This window comes from Thalassophryne amazonica, chromosome 7 (genome assembly GCF_902500255.1).
Source record: "Thalassophryne amazonica chromosome 7, fThaAma1.1, whole genome shotgun sequence".
NCBI classification, from domain to species: Eukaryota; Metazoa; Chordata; class Actinopteri; order Batrachoidiformes; family Batrachoididae; genus Thalassophryne; species Thalassophryne amazonica.
Genome location: NC_047109.1, coordinates 75,299,291 through 75,318,400, shown reverse-complemented (window position 1 = coordinate 75,318,400; position 19,110 = coordinate 75,299,291). Strand labels below are relative to the sequence as shown.

The 19,110-nt window shown below is 42.2% G+C and overlaps 1 protein-coding gene and 1 long non-coding RNA gene across 11 annotated transcripts in view; one reads left to right on the top strand and one right to left on the bottom strand.

The window, feature by feature from the left end:
• Window positions 1–19,110, bottom strand: part of fam131bb (family with sequence similarity 131 member Bb) — a 65,516-nt gene that overhangs the window by 8,898 nt on the left and 37,508 nt on the right. For all 10 annotated transcript variants that reach the window (XR_004561830.1, XM_034174550.1, XM_034174549.1 and 7 more), the window contains 4 exons: window positions 18,580–18,804; window positions 18,263–18,403; window positions 11,644–11,966; window positions 3,718–3,984 (listed from right to left, as the gene is read on the bottom strand). Coding sequence is in view for 9 of the 10 variants with exons in the window: in XM_034174550.1 (XP_034030441.1) it covers window positions 3,718–3,984; window positions 11,644–11,966; window positions 18,263–18,403; window positions 18,580–18,804 (956 nt within the window). In the remaining variant the exon portion in view is untranslated. The remainder of the gene's footprint in view (window positions 1–3,717; window positions 3,985–11,643; window positions 11,967–18,262; window positions 18,404–18,579; window positions 18,805–19,110) is intronic.
• On the top strand, window positions 727–18,972 carry LOC117514211. The gene is made up of 3 exons (XR_004561831.1): window positions 727–738; window positions 6,023–6,026; window positions 18,839–18,972. It is a non-coding gene; the product is annotated as an uncharacterized LOC117514211 (long non-coding RNA).

Genomic DNA, 19,110 nt, shown 5'->3' with positions numbered 1-19,110 from the left:
AGAAGGAGGAGAAGGAGACAGGAAAACCATGTCCTGAGGCAGCAAAAGAGAAGAAAGGGTAAAAGTGTGAAGGTGAGGGTCAGAACACTGAATGGTTTTTGGGCTGCAATTTTTGGGTGGCTCTCAAAAAAACCTCTTACAGAGATATTCAGCCCATCCACAACCTGGCTATTTTTGGACATTTTACAGAGACTGCAGAACTGTCATCTGATACACAGAGTGTCCTGCACCTCTGTATGGTGGTTACTAAAATACTCATTCTCCTGACATGGAGGTCCACCACTCCACCCTGCATCACAAACTGGCTCAGGGAGATGCTGCACTTGTATAAGCATAGCAGCTTGAAGAGTTTTTTGAAAGTGTGAGGACCTTTTCTGGCAAAGTGACATATTACTAAGTACTGATAGTGACCTTGACCTTGGTTATGCATGAATAGATGTGTCACTCGTGTTTTTTAACCCAGTTTCTCAGAGGCTATCATTGTGAAAATACATTCTCAAAACTTTTCTAATGTGAACATGTCCATAATATCTGGAAGCCTTTTTCCCTGTGTTTTTACCCCTCATTGTGTTCTGAGTTACTGTATAATGATTCATCAAAACTTTGCGTAAAATATTAAAAAAAGAACGCTGAATGTTGTCACTATGAATGGTAAAAACAGCAAGAGATCACTGATGACATGAAGAGAGGAAAGTCAGACAAACTGTGTCCAAGAGACAAGAACCAGGAGTAGTGGAGGTGTGTTCAAACTGTTCTGCCTTGGTGTGGATATGTGGATAAGAGGAGACATAGCATCAGAGTAATTCGGAAAGAAGAGTATAATGAGAGGGTACTGGTGGTGAAGTGAGGGTCTGGCAGAATGAGTGTGAAGCTGGACACTGAAGGGGTGGTGAAGAATGTCATCAGCACATATCTCCCGAAGTTTGGGTGTGAGATAGATGAGAAAGAATATTTCTGCAGTGAGCTACATTTTGTAATATAAAGTGTACCCAATGAAGAATCCACAGTGACTGGAGATTTCAATGGACATAGTAGTAGCAGTAGAAGAGAACCAAGGTGGAATGGTGTCAAAGAGAGGAATGCAGAAGGACAGGTTTTGGTATATCTTGAAAAAGGATGGAAACGACTGTATTGAATCCATTATTAAGAAGGAGGAAAAGCACAAGATGGTGTACAGGACCTGAGGAACATGTACAAAGAGGGACTATGATTTACGTAAGACATGCAATCTGTAAGAGATTGGTGACTGTAAGGTGGTGGCAGGGGAGAACACAGGCAGACAGCACAGCTTCAAACCAAAATTTTTTTATTTTTTTCCAATCAGTTCATTTCAAACAGTTGATATTTAAAACTTTCTGATTTTGGGATCCACCTTAAAATTATTGTTCCTGAATCACTTCGAACAAAATTAAATACTTTTACAGTTTACTTAAAGCTGTACGAAATAATGTGTATTTTTTGTGAGACTATGTGACGCTATAGTCTCTCTGCAGTGCTGCAGCTAACAAGCTGAGTTATGCTGGGCACAGTTCATCCTAACAAGAGTTAAATAACTATTTCCAACATTATTATTCTTCCCATATTAGCCTGTCCATCAAACAGTGAAGTTAATGTCTAAGGCCAACATTTGTAAGGTACATACAGCAGTGTTCAGAATAATAGTAATGCTATGTGACTAAAAAGATTAATCCAGGTTTTGAGTATATTTCTTATTGTTACATGGGAAACAAGGTACCAGTAGATTCAGTAGATTCTCACAAATCCAACAAGACCAACCATTCATGATATGCACACTCTTAAGGCTATGAAATTGGGCTATTAGTAAAAAAAACTAGAAAAGGGGGTGTTCACAATAATAGTAGCATCTGCTGTTGATGCTACAAACTCAAAACTATTATGTTCAAACTGCTTTTTTAGCAATCCTGTGAATCACTAAACTAGTATTTAGTTGTATAACCACAGTTTTTCATGATTTCTTCACATCTGCGAGGCATTAATTTTGTTGGTTTGGAACCAAGATTTTGCTCATTTACTAGTGTGCTTGGGGTCATTGTCTTGTTGAAACACCCATTTCAAGGGCATGTCCTCTTCAGCATAAGGCAACATGACCTCTTCAAGTATTTTGACATATCCAAACTGATCCATGATACCTGGTATGCGATATATAGGCCCAACACCATAGTAGGAGAAACATGCCCATATCATGATGCTTGCACCACCATGATTCACTGTCTTCACTGTGAACTGTGGCTTGAATTCAGAGTTTGGGGGTCATCTCACAAACTGTCTGCGGCCCTTGGACCCAAAAAAAAACCAATTTTACTCTCATCAGTCCACAAAATATTCATCCATTTCCCTTTAGGCCAGTTGATGTGTTCTTTGGCAAATTGTAACCTCTTCTGCACGTCTTTTATTTAACAGAGGGACTTTGCGGGAGATTCTTGCAAATAAATTAGCTTCACACAGGCGTCTTCTAACTGTCACAGCACTTACCGTTAATTCCAGACTGTCTTTGATCATCCTGGAGCTGATCAATGGATGAGCCTTTGCCATTCTGGTTATTCTTCTATCCATTTTGATGGTTGTTTTCCGTTTTCTTCCACACATCTCTGTTTTTTTTGTCCATTTTAAAGCATTGGAGATCATTGTAGATGAACAGCCTATAATTTTTTGCACCTGCGTATAAGTTTTCCCCTCTTCAATCAACTTTTTAATCAAACTACGCTGTTCTTCTGAACAATGTCTTGAACGTCCCATTTTCCTCAGTCTTTCAAAGAGAAAAGCATGTTCAACAGGTGCTGGCTTCATCCTTACATAGGGGACACCTGATTCACACCTGTTTTTTTCACAAAATTGACAAACACGTACTGAATGCCACACTACTATTATTATGAACACCCCCTTTTCTACTTTTTTTAACTAATAGCCCAATTTCATATCCTTAAGAGTGTGCATATCATGAATGCTTGGTCTTGTTGGATTTGTGAGAATCTACTGAATCTACTGGTACCTTGTTTCCCATGTAACAATAAGAAATATACTCAAAACCCGGATTAATCTTTTTAGTCACATAGCAGTACTATTATTCTGAACACTACTGTAAATCACACAATATTCAACCTCTCTGGAAAGAAACACACCACATTTTACTTTAATCGCTTGCCGCTGGTAACTTTCTCTAAGCCATTCAAAGCCGTGCATGAAGTTTAGATGAAGACAGTGAACTCTGCACAAAATGTATGAGACAAATTTTCCATCATTTTAAGGCATATAAAAATAATCTACAATAGCATTTTGTTTTATATATTTTCAATTGTGCACTAAACATTGTAAGACATCAATGCACAATTCCTGTTCCCTCATTCTTCCCCTTTGATTAACTATTCAAATCAATTTTTGATGCACTTAACTGATGTCATCCATACTCATGAAAAACTCAAATTTCAAGGAAATACGAAGAATTCAGCCCCTTTTTATGAGGATTCTGAAAATGTATGACAGATGTAGTATAGTGTGAAAATGAAACATCCCCGGAGATAAAATCGTTAAAAAAAAGAGTGGCTCTTTAACATTCAAAACTCAGGGTGCCCCCCCCCCCCCCCAAAAAAAAGGACTTTCCAAACAGCAAAGCCTCTATAATGAAATTAAACATTCAGCCAGCAGTATGCTTTCCCTTGCTGCTGACGGTGTAATTCAGGTAACATATGTTCGCCTCACCTTGACCTCCTCCTCTTCCTCCTGTTGTTCTAGTAGTGGCGAGTGCTCTGTTCCCACCATATCATCTCCAGAGGGAACACAGAGGCTTGGCTCCACCACTGCAGCCACGCCCATATAGCCTCCTGCCTCCGCCTGATAGGCCTCCATCTGCGCCGTGTTCCATAGGTCAACCAATGGTGGGTGAGCAGCATGGACTAGACTGTGGATGGTGCTGTTAGGCGTTGCTTGCAAAGAGTGGTTGGCACTGTGCAGCCTGTGCTCCAGCGACTACATACAGTCATCAGAGAACAAAGGTGTGAAGCAAAAATGGTTAGAAACAGAGCTAGACTCTTTTGAGTCAAATCTGACATCAGGAAGATTGTCAAAGTACACAAAGCCTAGCAAAAAACGCTGGCATACATCACTGATCAACATAATCACCATATCTGACCAATACAGTAGTGCATTAGTTTGTGCAAAGAGTGAATATAACACTCCCTTTGATGAGTACATATTCTAGATATGAGTACCATGCTTCTTCGATTTTGGTAACAATTGGCTCTTTAAATCTGACACCAATACTTTTTGGACATAAGACAATCCTCAGAGACTGTGAAGACACAAAGGAACAACTAAGAGCTCGATCAGACCATGAAGAACAGTGGCTGTATGCAATCGATTTGCTATCACATTGCAACCACGAACCCTAGAAATGGCCATGCCGAGGACTGTGACAAGATCTGCAACCACCCGCAGCCAGTTGTGCAATCAGACAGCGATAAAATGGCAAGTTGGCAATTGATGCAATCTGTATGCAATAATACGTCGAATGACTGAAACATAGAGGAACACTGCAAATCTCTTGCCATCTACATGCAAAAACTAGCTTGAGAGTATTTATTCACTACTATGACCTGCAAGACAAAATTTAAGGGAAAATAACGTCTGGAGCATATCTCAACTTGAGAGTTCTGTATTTTTACACTAGTGTGACTGGGGCCTAATCCAAAAAAACCAGACTGGCGCAACAAAGATTTTGGAATGTCTTGACATGTTGAGCCATATTTTCCGCCTCACGTAAAGTAGTGCATAGTGCTGGGCAAGTGTCACTGCTAGTTTCAAACAATGCAGGTGTCATTTTCAGGACAGCCCTTCTTCTTTGTCTTTTGGCTGTTCCCGTTAGGGGTCGCCACAGCAGATCAATCCTTTCCATCTCACCCTGTCCTCTGTATCTTCCTCTGTCACACCAACCACCTGCATGTCCTCCCTCAGCACATCCATAAACCTCCTCTTTGGCCTCCCTCTTCTCCTCCTGCCTGGTGGCTCGATCCTCAGCATCTTTTTCCCTATAAACCCTGGGTCCCTCCTCTGCACATGTCCAAACCATCTCAATCTCGCCTCTCTGACTTTGTCTCTAAACCGTCCCACCTGAGCTGTCCCTCTGATATGTTCATTCCTAACCTTGTCCATTCTCGTCACTCCCAAAGAGAATCTCAACACCTTCAGTTCTGCCACCTCCAGCTCTGTCTCCTGTCTTTTTATTAGTGCCACTGTCTCTAAGCCGTACAACATAGCTGGTCTCACTACTGTCTTATAAACTTTTCCCTTCACTCTTACTGATATTCCTCGGTCACAAATCACTCCTGCCACCTTTCTCCACCCACTCCACCCTGCCTACACTCTCTTCTTCACCTCTTTACCACACTCTCCATTACTTTGAACAGTTGACCTCAAATACTCATCTACTTTCACCACTTCTACTCCTTGTAACTGCACTATTCCACTGGGCTCCCTCCCATTCACACACATGTACTCAGTCTTGGTTCTACTGACTTTCATTCCCCTTCTCTCCAAAGCATATCTCCACCTCTCCAGACTAGACTCAACTTGCTCTCTACTCTCACTACAGATCACAATGTCATCTGCAAACATCATAGTCCATGGGGACTCCTGTCTGATCTCATCCGTCAACCTGTCCATCACCACTGCAAACAAGAAAGGACTCAGAGCTGATCCTTGGTGTAATCCCACCTCAACCTTGAATGAGTCTGTCATTCTGACTGTGCATCTCACTGCTGTCACACTATTTTTGTACATGTCCTGCACTACCCTAACATACTTCTATGCCACTCCAGACTTCCTCATACAATACCAGGACAGCCCTACATTCTTTAAACAGCAGGTCTGCCTCAGGTTTTGCTTCATAAAATAATGGGTGGTCAGCTGCACCATTAGAAGAAAGCAATTGTGCCATAGACCACCTCAAAAGTTGAGCGCAGTTTGCCTCCTACTTATACGGTGCAATATTCAGATACGCCTTACATAGACAGGTCCATGACATGTAGACTCTGCTAGTACATATAGGGATGTGCACTGACAAATCAAACTACACCAAAACTGAACTGAAAAACACAAATTTAAAATGAAATGAGGTTAAACCTCTTCTTCGTTTGGCTGTGCCCCTGTCCTCTGTAACGTCCTCTGTCACACCAACCACCTGCATGTCCTCCCTCAGCACATCCATAAACCTCCTCCTTGGCCTCCCTCTTCTCCTCCTGCCTCCATCCTCAGCATTCTTCTCTCAATATACCCTGAGTCTTTCCTCTGCATATGTCCAAACCATCTCAATCGCGCCTCTCTGACTTTCTCTCCAAACTGTTCCACCTGAGCTGTCCCTCTGACATGTTCATTCCTAATCCTGTCCATTCTCATCACTTCCAATGAGAATCATAACATCTTCGGCTCTGCCTCCTGTCTTTTTGTTAGTGCCACCGTCTCCAAGCTGTACAACATAGCTGGTCTCACTACTGTCTTGTAAACTTTCCCCTTCGCTCTTGCAGATATTCTTTGGTCACAAATCACTCCTGCCACCTTCTTCCACCCACTCCACCCTGCCTGCACTGTCTTCTTCACATGTCTACCACACTCTCCATTACTTTGGACAGCTGACCCCAAGTATATAAATTCATCTACTTTCACTACTTCTATTCCTTGTAATCGCACTATTCCACTGGGCTCGCTCTTTCACACACACATGTACTCAGTCTTGCTCCTACTGACTTTCATTCCCCTGCTCTCCAGAGCATATCTCAACCTTTTCAAGCTAGACTCAACCTGCTCTCTACTCTCACTACAGATCACAATGTCATCTGAAAACATCATAGTCCATGGAGACTTCTGTCTGATCTCATCCGTCAACCTGTCCGTCACCATTGCAAACAAGAAAGGACTCAGAGCTGATCCTTGGTGTAATCCCACCTCCACCTTGAATGAATCTGTCATTCCTACTGCACATCTCACCACTGTCACACTATCCATGTACATGTCCTGCACTAGCCTCACATACTTCTCTGCCATTCTGGACTTCCTCATACAACAACTCTTCTCTTAGCACCCTGTCCATGAGGTTTCTCTAAACAAACACACAATGTAACTCCTTCTGGCCTTCTCTATACTTCTCTGTCAGTATTCTCAGAGAAAACATTGCATATGTAATGCTCTTTCTCTGCATGAAACCACATTGCTGCTCACAGATCTTCACCTGTTTTCTAAGCCATGTTTCTATGACTCTTTCCCATAACTTCATGCTGTAGCTGATCAACTTTGTACCTCTGTAGTTACTGTAGCTCTGCACACCATTCTTGTTCTTAAAAATAGGAAACAGCACACTTTGTCTCCACTCCTCAGACACCATCACTTTCTAAGATATTATTAAACAATCTGGTAAGAAACTCCATTGCCATCTCTCCTAGAATTTTCATGCCTCCACTGGAATGTCATCTGGACCAACTGCCTTTCCAATCTTCATCCTCTTCATAGCTGCCCTCACTTCATCCTTACTAATCTCTTGCACTTCCTGATTTACTCTCTCCACATCATCCAGCCTTTTGACTTTCTCATTTTCATTATTCATCAGCTCCTCAAAATATTCCCTCCACTTTCTCAACACACTCTTCTTGCTTGTCAGCACATTACCAGCTACATCTTTTACCACCCTAACCTGCTGCACATCATTTCCAGCTCTGTCCCTTTGTCTACCCAATTGCTATGAGTCCTTTTCTCCTTCCTTACTATTCAACTTCTTGTACATGTTGTGAGGGCCGCTGAAGAGGAGGTACTGCTGGCCCACCACCACCAGAGGGCACCCTGCCTGGAGTGCGGGCTCCAGGCACCAGAGGGCGCTGCCACCTCACAGGAGCAGCCGGGGTGACAGCTGTCACCTACGACAGCTGTTACCAATCATCTAATCCACAGCGGTATATCAGCAAGACGTCATCTCCACTTCTTTGCCGAGATATCGCTCTACCGAGGAGGTAACGTATCCAGCCAATCGTGTTGTCTTTTGACCATAAATACTTTTTTGCCTTCACGCAGATAGTGAGTAGAACAGCAGGAGACTGTATTGGACCCTTTGGATAAGTACTCACATTCCTGCACTAACAGTGTTTTCCTGACGAGAGGTGGAGGTGGTTTTTCCACCATACGTATTGCTGGGTGCAGGCGCACCCACATCTGACTGTTTCTGTTCCTCGCCAGCAGTACCAGATCCGACAAGCGGAGGCAGTGCCCACCTGGGAGTTCGGGACTTGGCGGCTCCAGTATTCCCGGGGTTCGGTGGCGGAGGAAATCGTGTGGTTCCGGTTCTGCTTTGGACAGACGTCTTCTATCTTCGAGCCTGCCCACATGACACCTTTGTGATTCGACTTTATTGTCTATTATTGTAATCGGTTGTGTTTGTTGTGCTTATTTCACAACAGTAAAAGTGCTATTTGACTTCCTCCATTGTCCGTTCATTTGCGCCCCCTGTTGTGGGTCCGTGTTCCTACACTTTCACAACAGTACAGCCTTTTCCTTAGCTTTTTTCCACTTCTCTTTTCGCCTTATGCTGCATCTTGTACTTTTTCTTCATCTCTCTGACTATCCCAATTATTTTTTACAAACCTCTCTCTCCTTATGCTTTCCTGGACATTTTCATTCCACCACCAAGTCTCCTTGTCTTCCCTCCACTGTCCAGATGTCACACCCGCTACCTTCCTAGCTGTCTCCCCCACAACATCTGCAGTACTTTTCCAGTTGGTCAAAACTGCTTCCCCTCCATCCAGTGCCTCTCTCACCTGCTCACCAAATTTCACACATCTTCCTCCTTCAGCTTCCACCATCTGATCCACTGTTGAGCTCTCACTCTCTTCTTCTTCTTCACCTCCAGAGTCATCCTACAAACCAGCATCCTATCCAGTCTAGCTACACTCTCCCCTGCCACCACCTTATAGTCTCCAATTTCTTTTAGCATGCATCTCCTACAAAGATGCAAAGTTGAAACCAGGATCCAGCGACTCTGAGCCCCCAGATTTTTGCAAAGTCAGGGTGCATTGTGCCATTTTCACTTGCCAGATCCACGCAGACCAAGGCACTCCTCATAACCAGCGCTGTCTGTACCAGTGGTTGCATTAAAATCACCCATGACCAATAAGGTGTCACCTCTGGAGCAGTTGTCAATCACAGAGTGAAGCTGTGAATAAAAGTTCTCCCTCGCAGAGACATCACTCATCACAGTCAGAGCAGATACCAAGACAACAGACACAACACCCAGTGGATGTCTGAGTTTGAGCCTCATAATGCACTCACTGACAGGTAACATTCAATGCCATTGGAAGGGGCTGGTCTTCCACAGCAACTGCCACTCTCTCTATACGCTGACTGTTGGAACGACCAAAACAGAAGGTGTATCCGCCCACAGAGATATTGCCACTTCCAGGTCTTCACACATCAGTTTGTGCAGACACTGCAGTGTGGAGTTTTCCAAGCTCCCTCAACAGTAGTGGAAGATGGTTCTCCTTACTGAGTGAAAGTACATTCTCGGTGCCAACCAGCATGAGCCACCTCAGGTTTGGACCTGGGTGCCCTTGTGCAGTGTACAATCCCCTCAGCATTGCACCAGCTTCCATCCTCTAAAGACAATATCCTTGCACCTCTCCTGTAGTATCTTTCTTTCTACAACTGAAGTGGCAATCCTGCAGCAGGTTGAGCTGCTGGAGGACCACCAACAATTCTGGTATCGCCGACCAGACAGTTCCCCTAAAAATCAGTCTGTCCTGTCTTCACAGCGCATGTGTCATTTTGGAGCTCAGGAGCATCATTTCTGAGCATCACCAGCGATTCACCGATTACCACCTATTTCTGCTTAAAACTGCACTCCAGTCATCATCTACGTATCTCGGTGAGAGATATCTGACGCTTTTGTACAACAATCATTTCCACATACATTCTGCATTATTTCATAATAAAAGACGGAGGAAGCGATCAGAACGCGACAGCAGCACATGCTGACGTTCTGCTGCGCCTATGTCATTTCAGAGGGTCAGTAGCAACTCACCGATTATCACCTCGTTTCTGCTTAAAACTGACTTTAGAATGATTTAAAAGGTTTTACTTTGTCATCTGATGGTTAATAATCACATTATTCCCTTTGATCGCTTTGGGTGTAGAGAGTCCATTTCAGAAGAGCTGGTGTGGCTGAAATGACGCATGCTCAGTGAAGGCAGGAAGGAGCAATTTTTAGGGGGTACCGAACGGTCGGTGATACCGGACAGAGAACCATGCCCGGGGTGCATCCACAAACTAAAAACACAACAGATTTAAAATAAATAAACAAAATAATTAAATACATTTTAAAAAAATGTAAAAACGTCATAAAAAAAACATTAAATGCATGATGGCCGTTGACTCTCAAGGAGTCAATCTGCCCTTTGACAGGTCTTGTTTTTCATCCTGCTGGGTGTCATGCCACCCTCTTCAACAGTACAAGTGCTAAGGGGGAGCCGATCTAGACGCTGACCACCCATACATGATTGTACTGGGTGGACTGAGACAATGCATGAGACAAGTCACTATCTAAATAGTAGAGATATCCCGATCTAGTTGACTCTGATTGGATATGACCCACTCAAAGCATTTTTTTGATTGCTCATATCTCATAAAAGAAACTTGAGTCACCAAATAAGTGCACAATCTCACTGCTTCTCTTTGTAAGCTAACCAAACAGAGGGTCATGGCTACTGATGCCCGATGAGCATATTAAAAAATCTGTTTACTTATTTTTTAATTACTGAATTAATTATTACAAACATGAAGAAGCAGCTTGGATTGAAGATTTTTTCCTAATACATGGTAGAGCTGCTAAAGTAACAAGCATATTCAATGAACTGGCTTTGTGCTTGCATTCTGCTCTGTGCAGGTGAATACAGTGTAATTTTCACCTAAGACAGATGACATGCCAATAACATACTTATTATGATTATTGCAAATTTTAGAAGATGATTATGTTGTGTATTATTGATAACATTTAACAGATGTTTAGAAGGACAAAGTATATACTCCTTTTTCAATGAATGGTAATAGCATCTAGAAAAACTCACCTAATATATTCGAGCGTATGCAAAAACATATGTTGTGTGCAAAATGTATGTTTTCTATAAAAGAAACCATGAAGCCTGAATTTTAAATTAAGGGTGTAATAATTTGAGTAAAGTGCTTAATTTTTAAAGAAAAGGAAAATTGAATTAGAATCATACACACCAGTGAAAAATGATGATAATTTGGGTTTTTAAAGAAAGGCTACATTTCCATGACACTGAGTTGAACTCTCCAGGCCTGGGGATTTTCCAAGAAGTGATCTCATCATACCTGAGTATTCTTGAAAAATTAAATCATTAACAGCTGCTTTATTGGTGTAAGATCTGCTATATTTACAAAGATATTCTATGCAGCATCAAAATAGGGCCCACAGAGTCTCTCCCTGAAGTGGATGCTCATGTTCAGTGTTTACACATTTTTGGAGCTATTGTAATGTTGTTCTCACACAAATCTACAGTAACTCTGCCACACATTTATTTCATAATCGCACATCCACAGTCACACCCACGGTTTCTGGCAGGTGCCATCAGTCACCTGTTGTTGCTGATACTGCAGGAGCTGCTGCTGGTGATAGTGCTGAAGCTGTTGGATCTGCTGCAGCTGTTGGAGCTGGCTCTGCTGTTGGAGGCTGAACTGCTGCTGCTGTTGCTGCTGCTGAGAGAAGAAGTGAGCTGCTGCCTGACCATCATATCCATCAGTCCCAGCTGCCATAACGTATGAGCCAGCAGGGGGAGACGCCACACCAGAGGGCTCATTGCTGGTTGGCTCCCATGCATCAGAAGAGGAGAGGCAATAGTGACCCTGGGAGACATATGTGTGCGGCCACGCCTCTGCTGAGGAGTGGTGCAATATCTGATCTGAAAAACAGAAAATGCAGCAGTTGGTGCTTTTTATTCCAGCTGGTAGGACTGAAAATAACAACAGAGGTTATGGCCAAGTTTCATTATGTACTGTTTCTATTTGTTAGACCAAATTTCTCCCTTTACAATTCAGATATGTGCATGTATTAAAAGCACACAATTGCTTTTTTCAAAAACATTTTGACCAAAACTTGCATAAATTACAGAGTATTCCTACTTGACATGGCAGCCACATTAATTTACTTAGCTGTCATCATCTTTTGTAGCATACACAATGCAAAACATAACAACCAAAGGAAGTCATTGGAGGCTTTTTGTTTGTTTGTTTGTTTGTTTGCAGTGCATTGTTATCCAAATGCAACTTTACAATGTTACAGTTTGTGCTATAATTGGCTGTAGGTGACACTCATGTGAGCTGCCATGTCACAACAGATTGGCAAAGTCTGAATTACAAGTTAGTACCAACTATTACTTAAGGTATTTTTCAGCTCAGTTCAACTTTGTCCAACAGGGACTCAAATAGTTTACTCACATGTTGATGGTGTAAAAACAGTCCAGCAGGATCACTGTTATTTGTCGCATACAGGTCCTGAGGCCCATCGGACCGGTGCTTATCTCCGATACAGTAGCCTGACCTTCCATTGTTACTTTGACCATGATGGAGGCTCTGTTTGATAGGTACAACGCAAATGTAGGCTTGAGAGTAAGACATCAGTTACGAGGTCTATTAGAAAAGTATCCGACCTTATTATTTTTTTCAAAAACCATATGGATTTGAATCACGTGTGATTACATCAGACATGCTTGAACCCTCGTGGGCATGCGAGAGTTTTTTCACACCTGTCGGTTACATCATTCGCCTGTGGACAGTCTGTGAGTGAGGAGTCGCCCACCCTCTCATCGTTTTTTTCATTGTTTAGGAATGGCTCAGAGACTGCTGCTTTGTTTGATAAAATTTTTTTTCAAAACTGTAAGGCACAACTGAGTGGACACCATTCGATAAATTCAGCTGGTTTTCAGTAAAAATTTTAACGGCTGATGAGAGATTTTGGTCTGGTAGTGTCGCCGTAAGGACGGCGATCTGCGCTTCGAGGCGGCAGCGTCTCGCCGTTTCAAGTTGAAAACTTCCACATTTCAGGCTCTGTTGACCCAGTAAGTCGTCAGAGAACAGAGAACTTTCAGAAGAAGTCGGCAAGAGGAGTTTATTCGGACATTCCATTGTTAACGGACATTTTGTAATGAAAGAACATGCGGGCAGAGTCGCATGTCGGGCCGGACCCAACCGCGGGGGGTCGCGACAGGAAAAACACCTGTTGGAAACCTTAAACCAGCTTAATTTCTTGAATAGTGTCCACTCGGATATTCCTCACAGGTCCAGAAAAAATTTTGATAAAGCAACGCGCGCCGTCTCGAGCAGCATGTGAAACAAAGGAATTCAGCCGAGAGGGCGGGACCACATCTCACTCAAGGCCTGCCCACAGGGAAATGACGTCACCAACATGCGTGAAAAAACTCACGCATGCGCACGAGGATTCAAGCATGATTGGTGTAATCGCATGTCATTCAAATCCATATAGTTAAAAAAAAAATAAAAGGGTCGGTTTATTATCTAAGAGACTTCGTATGTGTCTTACAGCTTGCAATCACCCAAATCTGAGGACTACAATGAAACTTGGTGTAGACACAGTTCTTGTGTCAAGAAATCCTGTACTGATTGATTGATTGATTGATTGATTTTATTAAGCCTCCAATAGAACCTCCCACTGTCTCTGGACACATTTCCTCCTCTTCTTCTTTTTCTTCACCTACCAGTAGCCCAATTCCGCCGGCACCCTGTTGGGCAACAGCACCAGTGGCAGTCGGCGTTAGCCCGGGCCTCGACTAATCCGGTATGGAAATTCGATTTGTTATCTGCATCTTTAATTTTACCGCTTTTTTTTTTTTTTTTTTACAGCAGATACCCTTCTTGATGCAACCCTCCTTATTTATCTGGGCTTGGGACCAGCACTCAGAATGTACTGACTGCACACCCGTTGTGGCTGAGTTGAGCCCCCAATAGAAGAGAATTAAAAATCATATACATTATAAAAATCCTAACATATTCATACAGATACAAAATACATAGATGACAGCAAAATAAGACCTACTAAAACGAAAGATATATATTTCTTAATATTAAGAAGAACAGTTCAATCATAAGGATTAAAACTTAGTAAAAGTTGCCAAGGAGTCTGTCAATCCATCATTAACCAGGAAACAATTCTTTATTTTATGTTTACAATCACTGGCATACCTATCATCTAATACATATTTAATTACTCTGACTGGAATAATCACGAGAGTTGTTGTTCTTTAGGCCGCTCTCGTTTTGTTCGGGGTCACCACAGAGGATACAGCTAGATCCGCATTGGCATTTGGCACAAGTTTTACGCCGGATGCCCTTCCTGACGCAACTCCAAAGAAATACACACAGCCGCTGGTGTTTCAAAGAGGTCTCCCATCCAAGTACTAACCAGGTCCCACATTGCTTAGCTTCTGAGATCTGACGGGATCAGGCTGACACAGAGCAGACCAGCTGCGGGATAATCATGAGAGTACATTCAACAAATAAGTATAAAAAGTACCTGCCTGTGAACTAGATCTAAAAACATTCCTCAACAGTTCCATATAACCAATATCCAGAGTAGTTTCAATGTTATTCACTCTTAAGGTATTAAGTACAGGTGTAGTAATGACAGTATTTATGTATTCCTAGACAAGATTTCAACAATTGTGACTGTATCATTTCTAGAAACCTTAACGACTGCTTAGACATATAAACACAATGAATGCCATATGTCAACACTGACCTAACTGCCGTGTTCCAGACATCAGCGAGTGTGTCTGAACTGCAGCCTGTCTTGCAAAATCCAACACCTTGTAGGGCATAAAATGCACCTCTGCATGCCTGCACAGGGTTATCAACATGACTACCTGTCTTAGATGTTGATAAAATTACTCAAAGCTATTTGATAACATCGGTTTCTATCAATACAACAATATTAATAAACCATATAGGTCGTGATGAGAGAGTACATTTGACAAAAATCGAACTCTGTGTTTTAATGGGGTTAAACCTTAGCCCATGATCTACATCAATGAGATTGTGCAAACCAGATGCAGTCAAACTTGTCCATAACAGATCATCTGCGCAGCAGAATAGGTTATAACTAAGGTAGTAAATATCTGATTGCTCTGAATAAAATTAAGTTCTTTCGGTTTCTCCCTTGGGGTGTCACAGCAAATCAGTTATGGCTCTGCATATTGATTTGGCATGTTTTACTCCAAATGCCCTTTCTGACACAACTCCACATTACAGAGAATGAATGAGCAGGGGTGGTCTTGAACCGAGAACCTTCTGCTCTGAAAACAAAAAAACAAAACAAAAATCCACTTAAAAAAAAGTTTCATTTCTGCCGTACACATTCTCTCCTTATGATGTCACAAACATCTGCGCAGATAAAAGGCAAAAGTCTGACTGCCCTCCTCTGGCAGTAAGCAAAAGTACCCCCTCTGCAGGAATGTGCTCAACAAGTACACCTTCAAGTTCAATCTGTTCCTCTATTAGAAAGATATGAACTTGTGAAAAATGGTGAACAAAAGTGAATGGATGTGGGCATCATTATGTTCCACCAAGAGTGAAAGCGAGGATTTATATTTGTGTTAAATAAAAAGTAAAAAAATCTCCAGACTGACATACCAGGTGATATGACAGCAACTGTCGGTTTTGAACACTGTATACTGGTGACTCACCACCTGTGCCAAACAGCATTATGCAGACACCTTTGTTTTCTTGCATGTCTATTTCTTTCTCACACCCAGAGAGTATACATTAGGTCCGAAAGTAAAAAAAAAACAGCCACACAATTTCATCAAGTGCAGATATCATGGTAATTTCACGGATGTGTTTATGAAGTATCACCTGCTTGTGATTTGTGTTATTTACAACAAAGCACAATGTGAACTCATTATAACTTTCAGCGCTTCTAACTTTATGAGGAGAAATTGTTCATGTGAGAACAGAAATGCCCAAAACAGATGTTTACACATATGTGATTCCTGGGTTTGCCTGCCAAAAGTACATGTTGGAAAGTGCAGATTTATGAGCAAACCCATGGAGCATGGAGAAGGAACACCATGGTCTCAGTATGCATAAAATACCACGTTATATTCAAGGATGCTTATTTGCACCTCCACAAAATTTACTGTATGACACAGCTGTTCTAATGGCAACTGCCAGTGTGTCCTATGAAAAAAGCTCCATTTACCTACACCATATTTGCCAAATATGCTAATGGTATGTTCATTTATTTTCAAGACCAATATTCTGTCTTTTCTTCCAATGGATTTATTTGTAATTTATGCCATTTTGTAATACCTGACTGATTCTAAAGTGTGGATCATGGCACATTAAATTAAATTAAATACATTTTAAAAGGTCTATGAATTTCAATTTTGTAAGAAAGTTTACATTACCAAAAATGATTATTGTTATTATTATTATTATTACTACTACTACTATTAGTAGTAATGGCAATAATAATAATAATAATAATAAAAGTTTAGAAAAGAACAAAGCTACAGGATTTAAATTATGTATTATTCTTGATTTATATGCCCTAGTTACTTCATCTTAATGTCACGCATCAATAAAAATTGTGATTAAAGGTTTGCTGGGCCCCAGACGATTTCAGATTTCAAACTGGGCCCTAACCAGCAAAATGTCTGGAGAGACTAGTCATTAGACACATACAGAAATCAATATCACCAACACTTGACCTATACCAGTTTGCATACAGGAGGAATAGATCGACAGAAGATGCCATCGCTTTTGTGCTCCATAAACTCTTAGAACACCTGGAGCTCAAGAATACATATGTGAGGCTGCTCTTTGTTGACTTCAGTTCAGCCAAACCAACTTATACTCAAACTTTACAATCTTGGACTGAACACCACTCTATCCAACTGGATTCTGGACTTTTTAACAAACTGTACACAATGTGTGCGGATGGACAAGCACATTTCCTCCATCATCTCCATTAGTACAGGGGTCCCACAGGGCTGTGTGCTCAGCCCAGCACTTTACACTTTTTTCACACATGACTGCTCAGCTTCTTTTCCATCGAACCTCATTGTTAAGTATGCTGATGACACCACAGTGCTAGGACTTATTAACAACAACGAGGCAGCATACAGAGATAATCATAACTTGGTCTTGAACATTAAGAAAACCAAAGAAATAATTGTGGATTTTCGTAAGAAAGGTCAACGCACCCACACTCCACTTTTCATCGGCGGTGAAACTGTGGAGAGGGTCTCCAAATTCAAATTCCTAGGTGTGACAGTGACAGAGGATCTGTCCTGGGACAGTAACACAGCTGCAGTTGTAGGAAAGGCCCAACAACGCCTCTTCTTTCTGAGGAAACTAAAATGTGCTAAAATTCCTCAGCAGCTAATGACTAACTTCTACAACTGTGCTATCAGCAGTGTGCTAACCTACGGATTCTTAGTGTGGTTCTCTAGCTGCACTAAGGCTGACCAGCAGGCTCTCCAGCGAGTGGTGAGGACAGCGGGAAAGATCATCGGGATTACCCTCCCGGAGATCAGGACACTCTACACCAGCCGCTGCCTTAGATGAGTATATAACATACTTCGGGACAGTTACCATCCTGCACATGATTTATTTCATTTGTTGCCTTTAGGGAGAAGATACAGGTCCATACGTGCTAGAACCTCCAGAATGGCCCACAGTCTGTATTCCCAGGCCGTGAGGCTGCTAAACCTGCAGTCTCTCCCTCCCCTCCCTTCTCTGTCATCGCCCGCCATCACTGCACGTCATATCTCACCACTACAATAACTGTGAATTAGTCTTTGCATTGTTGTAGCAACCACTCAACACTTTTCAACATCCCTGCTTACTGTAACCCCCCCTCACATATACGTATTTTATTTTATTTTACTTTGTTTTACTGTGCACTAAGATGCTATTGTCTTTCTGTGCCTTATTTAATAATGAAGGTTCACAACATATTTATTGCCCATGAATAAGGTACTATGTCATGAATAAGCTACTATACCGTTGTTTGAGGCTCTATCGAAATTTCGTTGTTATTTATAACTGTTGTTACTATGACAATGACAATAAAGTATAAGTAAGTAAGTAAGTAAGTAAGTAACGTTCTTAAATTTTGAGAATGGCTGTTTTCATGTATTTTACAGCAAGTTCTTCTGGAGACAAGGCTATCATCTTTTACCACGACTAGTGATGCTCTCCTGGTTGACTTCACTCAAATGGGCCACACTTCCTTGGTTTGACCCTGACCGTGGGCTCTCTCCGTCCATCGATGACCAGGCCAGAAGTGTTGCCTCGGAGATTGCAAACTGCTGCAGGATACCTACGGCCAGAATTTCAGAGGACAAGCCAGGATCACTGTCAGGACCGGCAACATGCTTAATTGGCTGAATAACTGGCAAACATCCCAGCAAGTGAGGTGATGAGTGCACAATTCTGCTGATTAAAGATAACTAGCTTTGTGGAGGGCCAGCCCTCATCTGTGCACATGTCCCTGACCTGCAGCGAAACGAGCCTCCTTCTCCCCGTCGCTGAGATCGCTGTAGGCGTCATTCTCCAGCCGCCGCTCCTTTTCCCGTTCCTGGGTACTGATGCGGGACTGAGCAAGACTGCTTGCACCAACTGTCTGCATGCCCCAGTTTTGCCACTCAATCATATGAGCGACGCGGCCTTGGCCCAGGGCTGTGGGTTTGGTCACTCTTTCTTTCATAGATCGGGTCACGCCTGGTGGTGTTAGGGGGGGCGGGGAAAGGGAAAGAGAAGGGAACAGAGGAAGGATGATTAATTAAATGACAGCGTATGATAGAGGGTTTGGGGAAGAATGGCAGAGGACAGGATTAGAGTCAAGGCAATGAAAGATGAGAGAGTAACACATGGATGATCAGAGGAGTTGTGGGACACAGAATATGTCAAGGGAAGATGGAGAAGAAAGTGGAGGACACATGCTGTAAGAAGATCTGGTATTGTGAAAGGAGGATGAACAAATAGTGGGAAAGGGCAGAGACCGAAATAAACTAGATGTGTTATTAT